The sequence below is a fragment of the Giraffa tippelskirchi genome, chromosome 13 (assembly GCF_054371585.1).
Source record: "Giraffa tippelskirchi isolate mGirTip1 chromosome 13, T2T-mGirTip1v1.2.pri, whole genome shotgun sequence".
Classification (NCBI taxonomy): Eukaryota; Metazoa; Chordata; class Mammalia; order Artiodactyla; family Giraffidae; genus Giraffa; species Giraffa tippelskirchi.
In genome coordinates this window covers 56,405,921-56,423,633 of record NC_137287.1, presented here as the reverse complement: position 1 = coordinate 56,423,633, position 17,713 = coordinate 56,405,921, and the positions used below count along the sequence as shown (strand labels likewise).

The following is a 17,713-nucleotide window of genomic DNA, read 5'->3' as shown; positions in this document are numbered from 1 at the left end:
ATAACTTATCAGTTTTCAAATTGTTACTTTAAAAACAGACACAGTTCTTTACCTATGGAGCCATTTAAAAAAAAAAAAATGCTTATTCCCAACTCACTGTCAAAGCTGCTTTTTCTTTTTTTTCCCCTTTTGCCTGTTTTCCAGCACAAAAGAAGAGAAAGATCGCAGTTGTGCAGCCAGAAAAACAGTAAGTGTTTTTTCACAAAAACTCCATGATAAGCTACGAAGTGTCTTTAAAGAGGATGGAAATAGGGCTGTTTTTGTTAGAGAACTGGTCATGACCTAGCACAGGAGTCGAGGCGACGGGAAGACGTGTACTGAGCATCTGTTATGTGCAGGACACAGAGGGCCTGCTTCTTAAGGAATTTCTTTTCCAGACTGTAACCTCTCACTTTCATCCCAGCGTAGCTGACCTGAAGGATGCCCACAGTCCCGCATTCTGGTCAGGGTGCTCTGCGACAGTTCTCGGGGTTCTTAATGCCCCAAGGCCCCCCAGAGCTGCCTGTCCAGGCCTCAGCTCTGACTGGTTGCAACCCAGTGAGCTGGAGCAGGTTGTTACATTCCTCCACACCTCAACGCTCTCCTTTGTAAAATACCTATTTCTTGGGGACTTTTAGAAAGATTAAATTAGAGTCTACATGAAGATGTGTAGGCCCTCCATTGCCAAATAAATGTAGGTCACTCCACATTTCAATTGTAAGTTTATGAGGAAGGAGGATGTTCTGTAGTGTGTGGACCTACTACTGGCTGTATATTTTTGGAAAATTGTCACTGTTAGTACTTGTTTATATGTTTAAAAATGTCTGGAATACACCATGATAAACATCCCTTACTGAGTGAATCTGCTTTCTTAATAGACTGATGGAAAGGGAGTTGAAAGCAGCTTTTTTTTTTTCATGTACTGAAGTTGAAACTTAAAATCGAATAATAGCTTCATTGTAATTGTTATTCATATTGATGTGAATAACAGTTTCGTGGGTATTCTGAATATGTTTCTAACAGTGTGTCAGGCTAATCATCTGACTCCAGTTTTATCTGGATAACATTGAAATAGAGAGGTAAAAGCTAAAATAACAGTCCCCCTCATTGAATCTCAGTTTGAGTTCATGACTGCTAAATTTGCAGCCTGTGGATCAGCAGTTTTCACCTGTACTCGCATCTGTCACGAGACAGCTCATTAAAACACAGATCACCAGGCCCCATCTGCAGAATTTCTGATTCAGGATGTCTGTGATGGGGCCTGAGCTTCTCCACGTGTAACAGGCTCCCAGGTGACACTGATCTGACAGCTTGGAGACCCTGCTTTGAGACCCAGCACCATAGATGATCCCACTAAGAGCCCTCATTACTATTTACTTGGAGTTTACGTAACTGTTCATCTGTGCCGTTTCTACGAAGTCAACCTGTACATCTCCTGGAAACCCAATTTGCCTTTTTCCCCTAGAGCGATAGTTTTTATATTTGTTCAGCAACTTTTTACTGAACAGCAGCACAGACTTCTGTCCTAGACTAATAAGCCTACTTCACATTTTAGGAATCGTCAATTCTGAGATTTTTCTTTAAGGATCTACTTTTCAGTGTGGCCTCGACCCACACACACACGGACCTCAGAAATCAAAAGTCAGCAGAAAGTCATTAATAAAGGAAAGTTTGACTTTAATGAAAGTCAGTGCAAGCTGACGTTTCTGCATGTCCTAAGAATGATTGAGGACATTTTTATAATAATTTAATAAGCGACATGCCCAGGAAGTGACCTAGAGGAGCCTCAGAGATCAGTGATGACCCCCTCGAGGGGCGGATGACCCACAGGCTTCTTGGAATTATTGTAAGAATTGCCCCCCAGTGATCTTACCTGTTCTTATCCATGCACACATTGTGTCTTACATATTCATAGCTTAGATTCCTGTAAGTTATGAAAAGACTTTGGAAGGTACTGGTTTCTTCTATAGCTTGGGACCCATGGGCGTTTCTCCTTTATCCACAGATCACCATCCACAGTGCCTGTTGAGAAAATACCTCACGACCTTTGTCTGTTCCCTCACCTGGACGCCACAGGTAATTCAGCTCCTTAGGATGCCCTGACCCTTCTCAGTGTGTTGCTGTGAGTGGAGACATGGGTATATTTTTAGGTCAATATGACAATACTCAACTTTGATGTATTTTTAGGTCAGTATCAAAATACTCAACTTCGAGCCAACTATCTTTTTTACAGATACCTTTAAAATTTTTTCTAAGCTATATTCTTGGTGTCTTTCCTTTTTTGCTTCTTGGTCAGTAGCTAGAGACACTTCCCTTGGCATGAGAAGCTGGGTCCATGCATCACTTGAAAATTACATGTCCAGTTAGAACTGTTTATCAGGAATAATCATGTTGGAAAAGAGTTGGAAATATTATTAGACATTTCTTTTTGGACATTTTATGCCATTTATGCCAGTTAGAACTCTTTATCAGGAATAATCATGTTGGAAAAGAGTTGGAAATATTATTAGACATTTCTTTTTGGACATTTTATGCCATTTATGCCAGTTGCCCTTGCATTTTTACACTAGTGGTTAATCCTTAAGTCCCCGTGGGCTTTTGAATTGTTCCCTAAAACCTTGTTTGAGTGGCTGGTTGGAAATAATATGTTTTTTTTAATGTATAAAGTCCTGTGTCTTACAGTAACTTTTAAAAACATAAATGTGAATTACCGTTGGATTACAAATCTGATTATAGACATGTTTGTACATTAAGTAATATATATGATTAAGTATTCTATTTTCCAGCCAAAAGGAAGTCTGCTCTGAACCCAAGATTAAAACTTGTGTACCATGGAAGAATCCTATTAGTCAAAGTTTTCTTTGCAGTAAAGAGAGCAGTTTTATGAGTAGACTTATTAAGATTTTTTTTCTAAAGAGCTGGACAGAGTAATCCTATCCTCTAATTTCCATGTAAATGCAGCTGTGGACTTTTTTTTTTTTTTTGCCTTTTTTTATAAAATTCAAACTTCAGAATGGTTTTAAAAGAACCATGTCATCTTTCAGAGTCGGTAATTGTTATTTTACTCCTTCTGTCTTATACTTGGAAAAATAACATATCTCCCCCCTTACCTGTTGGTTCTCAGTTAAAGTCCTATGAGAACAAAGCTTCTGGACTATCAAATTACCATCCCAAATGAATAACAAGGTTTTTAAAATTTATTTTTTTTAATTAGGGTATAATTGCTTTATAGTGTTATTAGTTTCTGCTGTACAATGAAGTGAATCCGCTGTATGTATACATACATCCCCTGCCTCCCTCCTACTCCTCCCCCGAATCCCACCTGTCTAGGTCATCACAGAGCACTGAGCGGAGCTCCCTGAGCTGTGCAGCAGCTTTCTGCTAGCTCTCTGTTTTACACATGGTAGTGTGTATATGTTAATTTGTTGTTTTTCAGTCACTAACTCATGTCCAGCTTTTTGCAACCCCATGGACTGCAGCACATCAGGCTCACCTGTCCTTCACCATCTCCCAGAGTTTGCACAAATTCATGTCCACTAAGTCAGTGATGCTATCTAACCATCTCATCCTCTGCCACCCCTTTCTCCTTTTGCCATCAATCTTTCCGAGCATCAGAGTCTTTTCCAGTTAGTCAACTCTTTGCATCAGGTGGCCAAAGTATTGGAGCTTCAGCATCAGTCCTTCCAATGGATATTCAGGGTTGATTTCCTTGAGGACTGATTTGTTTAATCTCATTGCAGTCCATGGGACTCTCAAGAGTCTCTAGCACTGTGTTTTGAAAGGATCAGTTCTTTGGCACTCAGCCTTCTTTATATATATATATGTCAGTCTTACTCTCGCAATAACAAGTTTTTACACAGAAAGACCACTGTTAGCGCAGCTTGGCTTGGAACAGCTATGGGAGAGGGTGGATCTCAGCTGGTCCTGTGACCACATCCCATGTGTGTAGATGTCCAGTGGGTTCCACTGATACCTTACCGTTTAGTTGTTCTGCTTTTCCCTTTGGCACCTTGAGACACAACTAAATCAACACCTTGCCTGTTCACTTTCTAAGCTGAAAGACCAATGAAGGAAATGCGTATTTAAGCCCCTGGGAGGCACATTTCATGTCCCCAGGGCTGGCAAAATGAGGATACCCTGCCCTATCAGGTGTTGGCCTGGGTGTGGGACAGTGGTGAACATATACACACTATAATATATAAACTACATAACTGACAAATGCTATAGAGCATGAGGAGCTATATTCAGTTTTTGTAATAACTTTTAAGGAAAAGACTCTGAAAAAGAACATATATATATATATATTTAAAATTTCCATGGTGGCTCAGTGGTAAAGAATCTACCTGCCAATGCAGGAGACGTGGCTTTGATCCCTGGGTCGGGAAAATCCCTTGGAGAAGAAAATGGCAACCCACTCCAGTATTCTTGCTTGGAAAATCTCATGGACAGAGGAGTCTGGCAGACTACAGTCCACGGTGTCACAAAGAGTCGGACACGACTTAGTGACTGGTGAACAACATCTGTATATATATGGATAAGTGAATCATTGTGCTGTACACCTGGAACTCAGAGCATGGTGGATGTAAACCATAGGGAGACACACGGCACCTCTGGGTAACTTTGCTGGTGCGGCGGGTTACGCCATGGGTCCTGGAACCGCGACTGTGTTTCTCTTCTGCACAGGAACAGTGAACGGGAAGTACTGCTGTCCTCAGCTTTTCATCAACCACCGGTGTTTCTCGGGCCCCTACCTCAACAAGGGCAGGATCGCCGAGCTGCCGCAGTCGGTGGGGCCAGGCAAATGCGTGCTGGTCCTTAAGGAGGTAAAGCTCATCCACAGCCACGGACGGTGGAGGTGTGGGCACAGTCCCTGAGGGAGTCATAGGAGTTTGGATCCATTCATGCGCCAAGCACCCCCTTCACAGATGGCAACATTGCTGCAGCCCGGGAAGACTCCCTTCTGTTGGGGGGGTGGAAATGCTCACTACATTTGAGTACAATCTTTGGTGAATCATCACTTTTTTGTTTAAAAAGGTGACCTACCTTGAACCTTCGTATAGTCACGTTCCTGTTTTTGCGACAAAAAAGCATGCCCAGGACATCATCTGCACCATGATGAGTGTGTTGTAATTCCTTGGGCACAAGGGGTCTGTTTATCCATCCGTTTAGCCACTGAACAAACTTGCGTGAGCTGGGCATTGTATCAAGAACAGGGCCTGTGGGCTGGGGGAAGGGGACCGCCGGCTCTAGGGACTGGAAAGGCAGCTGAGCTTGGACCATTGGTGGGATCACGGGAAGGAATGCTGGAAGCACCTTGAATGTGCGGACCACAGGGCCGGGCCTGAAAAGTGCAGAAATCTGAGTCCAGAGAGTCCTGGGGCCTGCACCCCATCCCTGGCGCTTGGCCTGTGTTCTTATTTAGACCTGCTTTTCTTTAGACCCATCACCTTCATATTTTACATCCCCAAATCATTGGAGGCCTGGCCCAGCCTAAGTGGCGAGTGGACCCCATTGAAGAGAAATTGATAGCTAAAGGGAGATGGTATTGGGTGGGGAGTGCAGCCCCTCTCAAGGGCCTTAGGAAGGTCAGGGTGGGAGGTGAGCTCCAGCTGTGTAAGTTGACACAGACTGTAGACCCTGCAGATGTTAGACTTGGTCAGAGAAGAAACCAAGCCCAGCTTACACATGGGAATTCCTGTCACAGTATAAAATAAGGCCCCTAGACCAGGACTGGGCTCCCAAGTCCCCCAGCAGTTTCGGCCCATGAGGTCATCCTTGCCACAGCCTTGTCCCCTGCCTGTATTGTGCCTGACTTTGTTGCCAACAATCAGAATGGAACGGGGGACTGACACAAACCTGGTACTTGTTTAAAGTCCCTGTGAGACCGTGTCACACCCACGAGGTTGTGAGGTCCATGGCCACCTGGGGTCCCTGTTAACAAATATGGTGACCATAAGGCCAGTCTCTCTCTGAAGCTTGACTAGTTTACTTTGCTACATATTTGGTCAACAGTAGTTAGCCCTGATCGATTCTCTGATAGGTGCCAGCAGCCAAGTTGAAAAGCCAGGCCAGAGCAGTTTTTTGATGACAGAACTAGTTTTTTGCTGATGTTCAGAAAATGCATGAAGCAGGAAAGAGAACAAAAAAAGAAGCAAGCGCTTTTGTTCTACGAGTGCAAGAAAAGTATGTCTGCCAAGCCAGTCTTTATGCTAATAGTGCTGCCCTGGACCTGTGTTTGGTTTCAGGTTGCATTTCACTTACAGAGAATGAGATCATTGGAGCAAAGACAGAGCATGTTTGCTTTATTGGACCGTCAGGCGTGTTCGTAGTTAAAGGTTTCTCTGACTTTGGAAAATGTAGACTGATGGCTGTTTTCCCCCTGCTTCTTCTACAGGTAGATGAGGTCTGTGCACATGGACACCACACTGGCATTTGTGTGGGGCGTATGGTGGTCTTGAGCTCTGAGAGGGTGGTGGACCAGAGACTTTTATCTCCTGCAGTCTGCTTCTGTGAGCTTAGTAGCTCTTTAGCCTCAGAAAGTGCAAAAGTTGGTGTGAGGACTGAATGGTCCATGTATATTTCTTTTTGCCCATCTACACCTTCCAAGGATTTTTCCATCAGTTATTGCACACTTAGCAGTTACTGTCATGTCAAATAGTCTCCTAGCTATGGGAACCAAGGAGAGAATGAAACATCATCCATCCATCCATCCATTTAGACAGGTCCAAAGCAATTCAAGAGTCATAAGCACGTGCTGGTCGGCACTGTGCTGGGGTGGATGGTGGTCAAGGTGAGCAAGAGCTGTGCCCCCCAGGTGAGTTGATTCCCCCCCTGCCCTCAGCCTCACAGCAAGGACTTAGGCATTTCAGGTTATACTGGAAAGAGGAAAAATCGTGCCTACCCGGTTAAGTCAGTCAACAAAGTCAGAGATGCAGACATGCCTCTGGATGATATTCTCTGGATTTTATGCTGAACATTGACCATTGAGAACTGTGTACCAAGTGTGTGGATGGTGGAAACTATAGCACATATGTAATGTGTGACACGGGAATTAAGTAGACGGTGTCCGGGAAGGTTGGGGAAAATGTAATTTTTTTCTTGTTAAGGTTTATTATAAAGAAGATAAGATACCTTTGTTGAATTTTCTCATTGTACCATAGGATAGGATTTTGTAGGAAAGAAAATCAGTGGCAAGTGCTACCTCCTGAGCTTCCCTCCATTGATATAGATTTTATGGTACCAAACAAATTTTTGGTGTGAATCAATCATTCATTAATTTTTAGGTGTACAGAGTAATTTAATTTCAGTGCCCATCTTGAAATTCATTGAAGAAATCCCCCAAATTGTTCATTGAGCACCTCCTATTGCCAGGCATGGTTCTAGCTACAATGAATAAAGCAACGAACAAAATGAAGCCCCTGATTTCTCGAGGATTAGGTTCTAGAGAGAGTGATGGTAAACAAATAAATCAACACGTTTTGGATACAGGGAGGGTTTCCTAGTGAACTGGATATGGACTATGAGAGTAACAGAATTCACGGAGACTTTAACAGCAAGGGGAGGGAACTGTGGGACAGGGTAAATCTGTCTAATTTGGGCAAGTGCAAGTTTGCCTCTTGTACATCCAGTTGGAGATGGGCATGAGAGTCAAATACACATTTGGTGACCATGGGTTTGCTAGTGTGTGGACAGTGTTTGCAGCCAGGTGCACTGTGGGGTGAATATAGGTGGAGGAGGACAGTCCAGTGGTTGCACCCTGAGGTGACTGTCGTTTGGGGGGGCACAAGGATCAGGAGAGCCTGGGGTCCTGAGGGTAAGGGTAGAAAGTATCTGCAGAGGAGGAAGTGACGGGCAGTGGCACCAGCTGCTGACGGGGTGGATTAGGACAAGGCCGAGAAGGACTCCTTTTTGGCAAAGCCGGCATCTCAGGCGATCTTGATAAGACCTGTTTCCTGGAAGCCCCTTCCAGTTGTGTCCCTCAGGAGCTGAAGGAGAGAGAGAGAAGTCCATGGGTGTAGGCGATTCTTGAGGGTTTTCTTCAGTGGAGACAGGAGTGAGGTGAGGGACCAAAGATGAGAGATGGAGAGAGAAAGGAGTTTTCCTCCTTTAAGACAGGAGGTTGAAGCCCCGTGCACACACAGAGGGTGACAGTCCAGGGGAGAGGAAGGAGAGGATGAGGTGGGAGGGGATGTTGTCCAGTGGGTGCGGGCTGCTGTAACAGGGCACCATGGGCTGGACCAGGCAGCTCAGGATGCAGACATGGATGCTCATGGGTCTGAGGCTCTAGGTCCTCCATTGGGGGCCAGCCCAGCAGGTGGGTGAGGACTCTTCCTGGTTTGCATGCAGCCACCTTCTTGCTGTGTCCCCATATGCCTGAGAGGGAGGGAAAGCTCCCATCCCAGATCCGTTCAGCTATATGAGGGCTATTGCTTCTCTGTGATAATAAATACACACCTCATGAACCCTAAGAAATCCAGTGAGACGTTGCTGCAGCGCCAGTTTCCTTTTGGAGTTACTTAGACCAGTCTCACGCCAGTTTATTGGGGATAGTGTTCATCGGCTTCACAGCGAACACCCTTGTCGGTTATTTGAGGGCAAGTTGTGTGCTCCCTTTTGTGATCAAGAGCACAATGACGTGAATTCTGATGCTTTGCAAGGTTCAGTAATTCAGTCTAACTTGGGTCGTCGTAACAGCTGTCAACTTCATTATTTTCATGAAGAGAACTATAATGCACCACAATGTCAGGTACACACAAATTATTCCGCTCACAGTCCCAGGGTTTTGTAGAGAGCCTGTTGAATTTAGAGACATACGATGTGACATCGAGAGAAGCCATAGGAAAATTATTCAATATCGCATGCTGTTTACGATTTAATTGCAGGCCGTTTCCACTCTGAATTGAAGTCTGGAAGGCATTTGCTTTTCATAGTCACAAAATGCATTTCGATGTACAAATAAGATGTAGCTCTAGGGTTTTCTCAGTGAAGCACAGTGACGAGACTGGGGTGAAATTTTATTGTCTGTTGATAAACACTTGGTGTGTGATTTCAGCCAGTGCCAATTGGATTTATTTTTAAACTCAGTTTCTGTAAATTGTACTGACAATAAATAATAAAACCAGATGATTATTCTAATAGAGAAAACATAAACACACCAGAACTGCTTGTATTGCTATGTTTTGGCCATTGAGTGCTTGGCGGAACTGTTTTCGCTTGGTGGGGCTTTACAGGCACCTAGGAACACAGCAAAATGCTGCCCAGATGAGAAAAAGACACTCACCAGGCTAACTGCTGAAAGTAAAGAATTTTTTAATATCAAATCCTCAGTGATGAGAAAGCTTTGTTTTTCAGAATTAAAGCAGAGTTCAGACCATGCTGGTTACATCCTGGAACACGCCAGGTACATGAAAACTGAGACTTGAAAATTTCTGCAACATACCATTCATCTGGGGGCTTCCCCAGTGACTCAGCAGTAAAGAATCCGCCTGCACTGCAGGAACTGCAGGAGACTCGGGTTCGATTTCTGGGTTGGGAAGATCCCCTGGAGAAAGGCATGGCGACCCACTCCAGTATTCCTGCCTGGAGAATCCCATGGATGGAGGAGCCTGGTGGGCTACAGTCCACGGGGTTGCAAAGAGTCAGACACAACTGAGCGACTGAGAATGTGCGCACACGCGTACCTCTCTTCTGTTGCCTTCTCATAGATCCTGTGCTGATCTCCTCCGCAGAATCCTAGGTGCTTCAGCAATACGGCCAGCATCCTCCAGCTCAGTGAGAGGTTTTTCTCACTCTCGTAGTGGGTTTTTGCTCGAAACACAGCACATTAACTCAGAGCCTGGCTCATTCCTCGTCTGGTTGGGAAGGGACTTCAGGAACAGTGGCTCCGTGTCCTGCCTCTGTGCTCTGGGGCCCGGCACAGGGCAGGTCTTCAGTGAATGGGCATTTCATGGAACAAAGCCCCTGAGGTCCCAGGGTTCCTTTATGTGCTGCGTTGCACCTTCACTTTTTTTTTTTGCACTCTGTATCCCAGTAGCAATGGCTCACGAGCATGCCAGAACTCACAAATGTTCGTTGGTGGTGAGGGTTTGCCTTTGGAAAGATGAGTGTCTCAGAGCCTGAAGTTGAGTCTTTAGAGGGAGTGTCTGGTCCTTGCATGTATTGCAGTGGATCTGGTCATATGCTTGTTTTTTTGCACTTGGGACTTGGTAGCGAAGGGGTAGTTTGAGGAAGCTGTCAGATGACATTAGATACTCAAACTTCCTTTTGAAACACTCCCATCTCTGAGAATTGTCGTAATGTTAAATATCCATAAGTTGGGTCAGCATTAGGTGAGTTTCAAATAATTTGTTAGCCCTCTGTACAGATATTTGAAGCTTATCCAAAAGTGTGGGCACAAATCTATCATCTCCGTCTTAGTGATTCCTTTTGAAATATATTTTTAAGAATAAGATGGAATTCTTAGTAACCGATCATACTGAAGGGGAATCCAGTTGAAGGATGATCAGTGGGGCTTTGGAGAAAACAGTCCAGTTTTTCTGCAATCCAGAAGGTTAGCGAGAGCTGGCCACCCCCACCCCTCTTTCCCCCCAGCGACTCACACTCTCCCAGGCAGAGGCCTTGGATTTCTCTGCCTTCCTATCCCATTGATGGAGACATCGTTGGTGCCAGTCTGCAAAATGTCCTCTCCGATTCCATCCAGCCTATCACTGAATAGAGGGCAGACACCCTGAAAGTGTCACCGGGGTGCTTTCTCGTTTTAGCAGAAATGGATGCAGTTGAAGTTCATGGCCATTCCGTGTTTTTCCCAACAGGTTCTGAGCATGCTCATCAACGCAGCTTACAAGCCTGGGAGGGTGTTACGGGAATTACAGCTGGTGGAAGACCCACACTGGAACTTTCAGGAGGAGACACTGAAGGCCAAGTAGGTGTCTTCAATTCTGGAAGATGGGGGTTCTCAACTTTCTTTATCTGCCCCTTTGAAACTGGTCCTTCCTGTTTTTGACATGGCCCAGAGAAGTGGAATCAACAGAAGGACTGTTGTTCTGCAGTTCTGGGTGCCCCACACAGATGTGCTGCCTACATGGAGTTTATTGTGTTAAATGTTCAGAATAAAAACGTGCTGATGGATTATTCAACCCAAAGGGAAACATTTATATAAAGAGAGGAGTTCTCTTAACATTATTATACGTTTTTCATCACCAGACTTTAATATCTGATACTGTAAAGTTCATGGCAGGTACAGACGTTCCTTATCCTTAGAGTTGAGAATTTTAAAAAACAGGAAGAACCAGTGTCTCTGATTTTGGTTAAAACGCTGTGGGTGGACATATAGTTGGTCACTTACTTTATTTGGAAACAGGCTAATTGGAAAGGTGCTATTTTTCTTTGCTTTAAGTTTCTGGAACTCAAACTAAGCACACTCACTGGCTTCCTATGAGTGAGTTCTTTAGGAGATGGATAGAAAAAGACCCATCTCTCAAAATAGCTTGATGGTTAATAATTGCTTTGATGGTTTCAGAGGGCTTTTAATATTCACTTAGTTCTTTCGCAATGGAATACATTTTCCTGGGTCCACTTCGTGTATCACGGCGTGCTAAGACTGCATTTTGCTGTAACATTTGGAAAATGATGCTGTTTTAAACTACTTTTAAACTACTTTTGAACTACTTTTCAATGACTAGAGCATACTTAAGTCCTCTTTTAGAGAAAGGAGTGAAAATTGAAGAGTATTGAATAATTTCTGTGACCAACAGTGTGTTCTTCAGGAGTTAACTTACATGAGGACTGAGTGCAGGTGTGGCGAAATTTGCAGTTAGTTTGCATTCAGTGTTAGCTATCCACTCAGCCTTTCCTTGTGTCTTTTTTGAGCATCTCTATAATTTTAGATACAATAAAAGTCATCTAAGGTCCAGTAATACTCTGCAAAATCACAGAAGTTAAAGGGAATATATAATACATGTAAATAAGGAGAGTGTTGAGCTGTTGGAAGCATCATGTTGATAAAGGGTAACACCAAATTTCACCCTGCCCTTCTTTTCAAAGGAATATTCAAATGAGCTTCACCTGTAGCCCCCCAAAACAAAACATGTTATTTTCGAATCTAATAATCTTTATTTTTCTACTTCATGTAAGTTGGTGGTCCTTAGCTGCAGTAAAACGTTTTCTTCCAAGGTCAGTTCCTACTGGTAGTGGAGGCAGGTAACCCGGGCAAGTATTTTCACAGAAAGCCCTTCTTATTTCTAGTTTTAAAATTTTTCTGTAAAATTCAATACCTCTAAAATATACCTAAGGATATTGAAATAGTAAAAGTACAGCAATCTTAAATTCCATTAAAATCTCCCCAGCTCCATAAGGAAGCCAGAAACTCGCTCCAAATTCCCAAAGTGACAGGGAGAGTTTATTTTGCACTGTTTGCACTCATTTTAATGTTCCCAGGTTGATCAGAGCTTTTATGAAACCAGCCTGACACAATCAAAACAGACACAGTGTGACCCAGCCTTGCTGCCTTGTAAAGGCAGCATATTACCGATTATATCAAACATGACAGCATGTGTCTTAGCAGAATCTTACATAGCAACTTGTAATGAGAAAATGTGCGTCTGAAGTGGGTTTCAAGCATCTGAATCAGAGTAGCATCTCAAAGCAGCTGCTAATGATGACAGATTTATAGTCAGAGGGAACACCCCTTATAATACTATGTGTTGATTCACCTCTTTCCTTCTGATGTGAAACGACAACTTTTTTAGATCATGATATCATTGATGTTTTCGTTGGTGCGAATGGAAGGAGAGTTGACTTCTTCCCATTTTGCTGAAGGCTGAAATGCTTTCTGTCATGAATAAATTAACTCAGCGAAGGGGAGAGCTGCTTTAATGCATTTACTTGTCTTGGCCGTGGTCCTCAAATTATAACATCACAGAGAGTGTTCTCAGGAAGAAATAATACGAGCTCTTCATCCGTAGGATTTTGCAAATGCTGGCACTTAACATCTGGGGGTTCTGATTGGTTTTTTCCTCTTCTGAAAAGACCTATTTATGTAAGAAGGTGGGGGTGACATTGACAAGGTTGTTGTTGTTCAGTCCCTAAGTCATGTCCGACTCTATGTGACCCCGTGGACTGCAGCACGCCAGGCTCCCCTGTCCTTCACTATCTCCTGGAGTTTGCTCAGATTCATGTTTGTTGAATCGGTGATGCAATCCGTAACCTCTTCCACCACCTTCTTTTAGCGTGAATCTTTCCTAGCATTATGGTCTTTTCCAGTGAGTCGTCTCGTCAACATCAAGTGGCCAAAGTATTGGAGCTTCAGCTTCAGCGTCAGTCCTTCCAATGAATATTCAGGGTTAATTTCCTTTAGGATGGATTGGTTTGATCTTGCAGCCCAAGGAACTCTCAAGAGTCTTCTTCAGCACCACAGTTCGAAAGCATCTATTCTTTGGCACTCAGCCTTCTTTATGGAGCTCTCACATCTGTACATGACTCCTGAGAACCCCATGGACAGTAGTGACAAGATTTGACCCATAAATAGAAGAAAAATAAACACTGTCATCTGTTGTTTTCCCCCAGCAATTTTTGCCTATTTATCCAACAACTGGTGGGCTGCAGTCCATGGGGTCACAAAAGGTCCAACACAACTGAAGCGATTTAGCATGCCTGCGTATCTTTTATACCAGAACAGATTATTGAACTATTTGAAGACTGTATGAGTCTATCATATAATGAGTTTACAACATGGATTGAAAGGCAAAACCAGGAATAGCTCTGTTGAAAAGGGAAAAAGGGATGCTAGTGTAGCTCACTTCAGCAGTTCTAGATGAGAAGGTTGCTTGTTTCTGATGGATTGACATTACTAAATCAACCTACATTATTTTGAATATTAGGAGAAAGAATTTAGGCTATGCTTGGCCATACCTTAGGAGGATTTAAAAGAATTCCTATCCTCTGCATTTAGAGACATTTACATATGTTTTCCAAAATGTATATAGAATCTTCCTGAGGGGGAAGAAAAGACAGTTAGCTGTTGTGTGAATGACTTTTGTGACAATCTTTATAAAACCTGGGTGGAGTTTTAATAGAGTGTCCCAGTCTTTTGTTACAGTGATGCAGAATACTTAAAGAGGAAATATCCTGATGTAATTTTTGAGTGAATTAGATTTCTTAATCACTTAGGCAGAAACAAGGGGATAAAATCAGATAAAGTCAAATCGTTACCCTTAGGTGAGTCGTGTTCAAATCTATGGCAGTGATGTTTTGGTTCATTTTTTCACAAGCAATGACTAATTTTGCATGTGTTTTCATTTATTTGACTTTTTCAGGGGCATTTATTCATGCCCATACTTTGTGAATGGTAAGATGTAATACTTGGCTATTGAAGAGAATTACTTGAAAAAGAATTCCCTGAGAGACTTTTCACTGAAAAAGATTTTGTCTGTTCATGTTAATTTTTACTTCGCTAGGATTTGAGAAATATGCTCTCCTGAAAATGTATGCTGTAAACATTATTATAAGCAAGCAGGTAAGCCAGTTTCTAAAGAGAAGACAATTTTTGGTGTGTAATAAATTCATCAAGATTGGGCAGAGGATTTCTGGGTCACACAAACTAGTTGAGGGTGTTCTCAATCAGAATTGTCTTTTGTAAAATAAATATACACCCCGTTTATCACACAGAGTTCCCATAACTTGAAATACAGGAATCAAGAAAGAAGAGAGAAATTTCTGAGTTGAGTATCTTAAGACTGAAAGCCAGTATTGCACTTTCTAGACCCGAGTTCTAGATTAAGAAGACATGGCCAAGGAAGTACAAGCTTTGTTTTGAAAGAAATTGGGGCCATTTCTTACTGTTTACTTCTAATGAGAAGAGGGATTTTTCTCACCACTTGCCAAGCATCCTTGTTTCTTCAGTCATCATCTTTTTTTCCCTTTTAATTCTTCCTTAAATATTTCAGAATGTAAATTCAACTTAACAGGCTGGAACCTTATTCTCTGTTATCATATTTCTGTCACAAGTAAATCTTGCATCACAAATTATTTTTTTTAAAAAGGTCCCAATATGGGTCATTTTGTAGATGAATGATAGAACTTAGACCACATTGAAGTCATTCTGCTTGAACTAGCTTTGGTGGTTTTATTCTGTATTTCTTTTTGACTCAAGGCCCATTTTGATTTTCTTAACTCTTAACTGAAAGAGAAGAGAGACTGTTTTCCCCAAAACTCTTGTTCCTCTATCTTTGTGTGTTTTTCTCCAACTTGCCACGTGCACTCACAGTTCAGTTCAGGTGCTCAGTCGTGTCTGACTCTTTGCGACACCATGGACTGCAGCATGCCAGGCTTCCCTGTCTATCACCAACTCCTGGAGCTTACTCACTCATGTCCATTGAGTCGGTGATGCCATCCAACCATCTCATCTTCTGTCGTCCCCTTCTCCTCCTGCCTTGAATCTTTCCCAGCATCAGAGTCTTTTCTAGTTAGTCAATTCTTTGCATCCGGTGGCCAAAGTATTGGAGTTTCAGCTTCAGCATCAATCCTTCCAATGAATATTCAAGACTGATTTCCTTTAGGATAGACTGGTTGGATCTCCTTGCAGTCCAAGGGACTCTCAAGAGTCTTCTCCAACTCCACAGTTCAAAAGCATCAATTCTTTGGTGCTCAGCTTTCTTTATACTCCAACTCTCACATCCATACATGACTACTGGAAAAGCCATAGCTTTGACTAGACAGATCTTTGTCAGCAAAGTAATGTCTCTGCTTTTTAATATGTTGTCTAGGTTGGTCATAGCTTTTCTTCCAAGGAGCAAGCATCTTTTAATTTCATGGCTGCAATCACCATCTGCAGTGATTTTGGATCCAAAGCAAATAAAATCTGTCACCGTTTCCATTGTTTCCCCATCTATTTGCCATGAAATGATGTGGCCCGATACCATGATCTTTGTTTTTTGAATATTGAGTTTTAAGCCAGCTTTTTCACTCTCCTCTTTCACTTTCATTAAGAGGATCTTTAGTTCTTCACTTTCTGCCACAAGGGTGGTGTCATTTGCATATCTGAGGTTATTGATATTTCTCCTGGCAATCTTCATTCCAGCTTGTGCTTCATCCAGCCCAGCGTTTCTCATGGTGTACTCTGCATATAAGTTAAATTAGCAGGGTGACAATATACAGCCTTGATGTACTCCTTTTCCAATTTGGAACCAATCTGTTGTTTCATGCCCAGTTCTAACTGTTGCTACTTCACCTGCATCCAGATTTCTCAGGAGGCAGGTAAGATTGTCTGGTATTCCCATCTCTTGAAGAATTTTCCACAGTTTGTTGTGATCCACATAATCAAAGGCTTTAGTGTAGTCAATAAAACAGAAATAGATGTTTTTCTGGAACTCTTTTGCTTTTTCGATGATCCAGTGGATGTTGGCAATTTGATTTCTGGTTCCTCAGCCTTTTCTAAATCCAGCTTGAACATCTGGAAGTTCTTGGTTCATGTACCGTTGAAGTCTGGCTTGGAGAATTTTGAGCATTACTTTGTACTCACACATGGCTGTAAATCTTTAGTTGGTAGGAAGTTATTGGAAGGCTACACACTTCCTTATTGATGTTGGGTAGATGAGCCCCTTCATCTACCCTCTTAGGTTCAGTGCCTGGGAGCCTGTAAAGTAAACTGACAAAAGATAGCAAAATACAAAACCATTGGTGCTGGTGGGGTGCATGCACAGGCAAGAGTGCTGTGTGCTGAGGTTTGGAGCTTACACCTAAGTCAGACATAACAGTAGGGGGGACAGAGTGGGAAGAAAAAACCTCTAGGGGAAGAAAAAATAGGTTTCTTTGGGAAATACAAATGGGTTTTTAAGAGAAAACCTGGGAGATCAGAAAGGTCAGGATAGTTTATGCAGGCAAGAAAGGTCTTTATTCTTCAAGGCCATGGAATTTCTCCAAGAGATTTATAGTAGGTTTACCCCTGGGACTTATGCCCCAAAGAGGGGATTTATGATGATCCTTGTTTCTCAGAAGTTTCTGCTTTGAGTCTGATAACGGAATCTGCAAGAAAGCTTCTTTCTGCATCTGTTGAATGGTAAGCCATCTTCCTCTTCAGATAGTCTTTCTGTGCACTCTGGGGTCTGCGTGGATCCCCACGTGGCCGTCAGGGAGCCAGTCCCTCTGTGGTCCTCTGCCTTCCTGTCCTGTTTCACAGTGTGCGTCTGATACCCATGTCAGCTCAGCACCCCCTCCCCTCAGCGGATTACTTTCTCACACCCAGATTTCTCTGGAACTTTGGTAATGCAGCAGTGCTGTGGGAGAAAGGAAGAAGTCTCGAGAAAGCAAAAATGTAGCCAGCGTTCCTCTCTGAGGACCATCTGACCCGAGGGTCTGCTCTTCCCCCAGTGTCCTCCTGCGGCTCTCTCCTCCCCGTCTTTTCATTATCCTTGCACCTTCATCACTTCCTCCCCGTGACCTTTTCCTCATTCCCTCCTTCCTTCCAGGAGTGTTATTTGTGTCTGCTGTGGCCTGGCTGACAGTCCCATTCAACATTTCCCCCTTTTTCTTCAGAGAACTTGTCGAATGTGCTTCAGAAACGTTATTGTCAGGTTTACAGCAGCCTTGCTGGGCACTGAATAAACTCCCAAGGCGAAGTGTTGTGGACTCACACTGTGGGATAAAGTGAGAGGCACTGGCCCCTGCTTTTGAGCTGCGGCCACATGCCCCGCCTAAAGAAGAATGTCACTGGCATACGGTTGTTGAGCCTTCAGAAGGA

General features: G+C 43.1%; 1 protein-coding gene across 13 annotated transcripts in view; it reads left to right on the top strand.

Moving 5' to 3' along the window:
• Positions 1-17,713, top strand: part of SFMBT2 (Scm like with four mbt domains 2) — a 181,795-nt gene that overhangs the window by 149,484 nt on the left and 14,598 nt on the right. For all 13 annotated transcript variants that reach the window (XM_081557206.1, XM_081557204.1, XM_081557209.1 and 10 more), the window contains 4 exons: positions 145-187; positions 1,985-2,055; positions 4,663-4,802; positions 10,791-10,900. In XM_081557206.1, the coding sequence (XP_081413332.1) occupies positions 145-187; positions 1,985-2,055; positions 4,663-4,802; positions 10,791-10,900 (364 nt within the window). The remainder of the gene's footprint in view (positions 1-144; positions 188-1,984; positions 2,056-4,662; positions 4,803-10,790; positions 10,901-17,713) is intronic.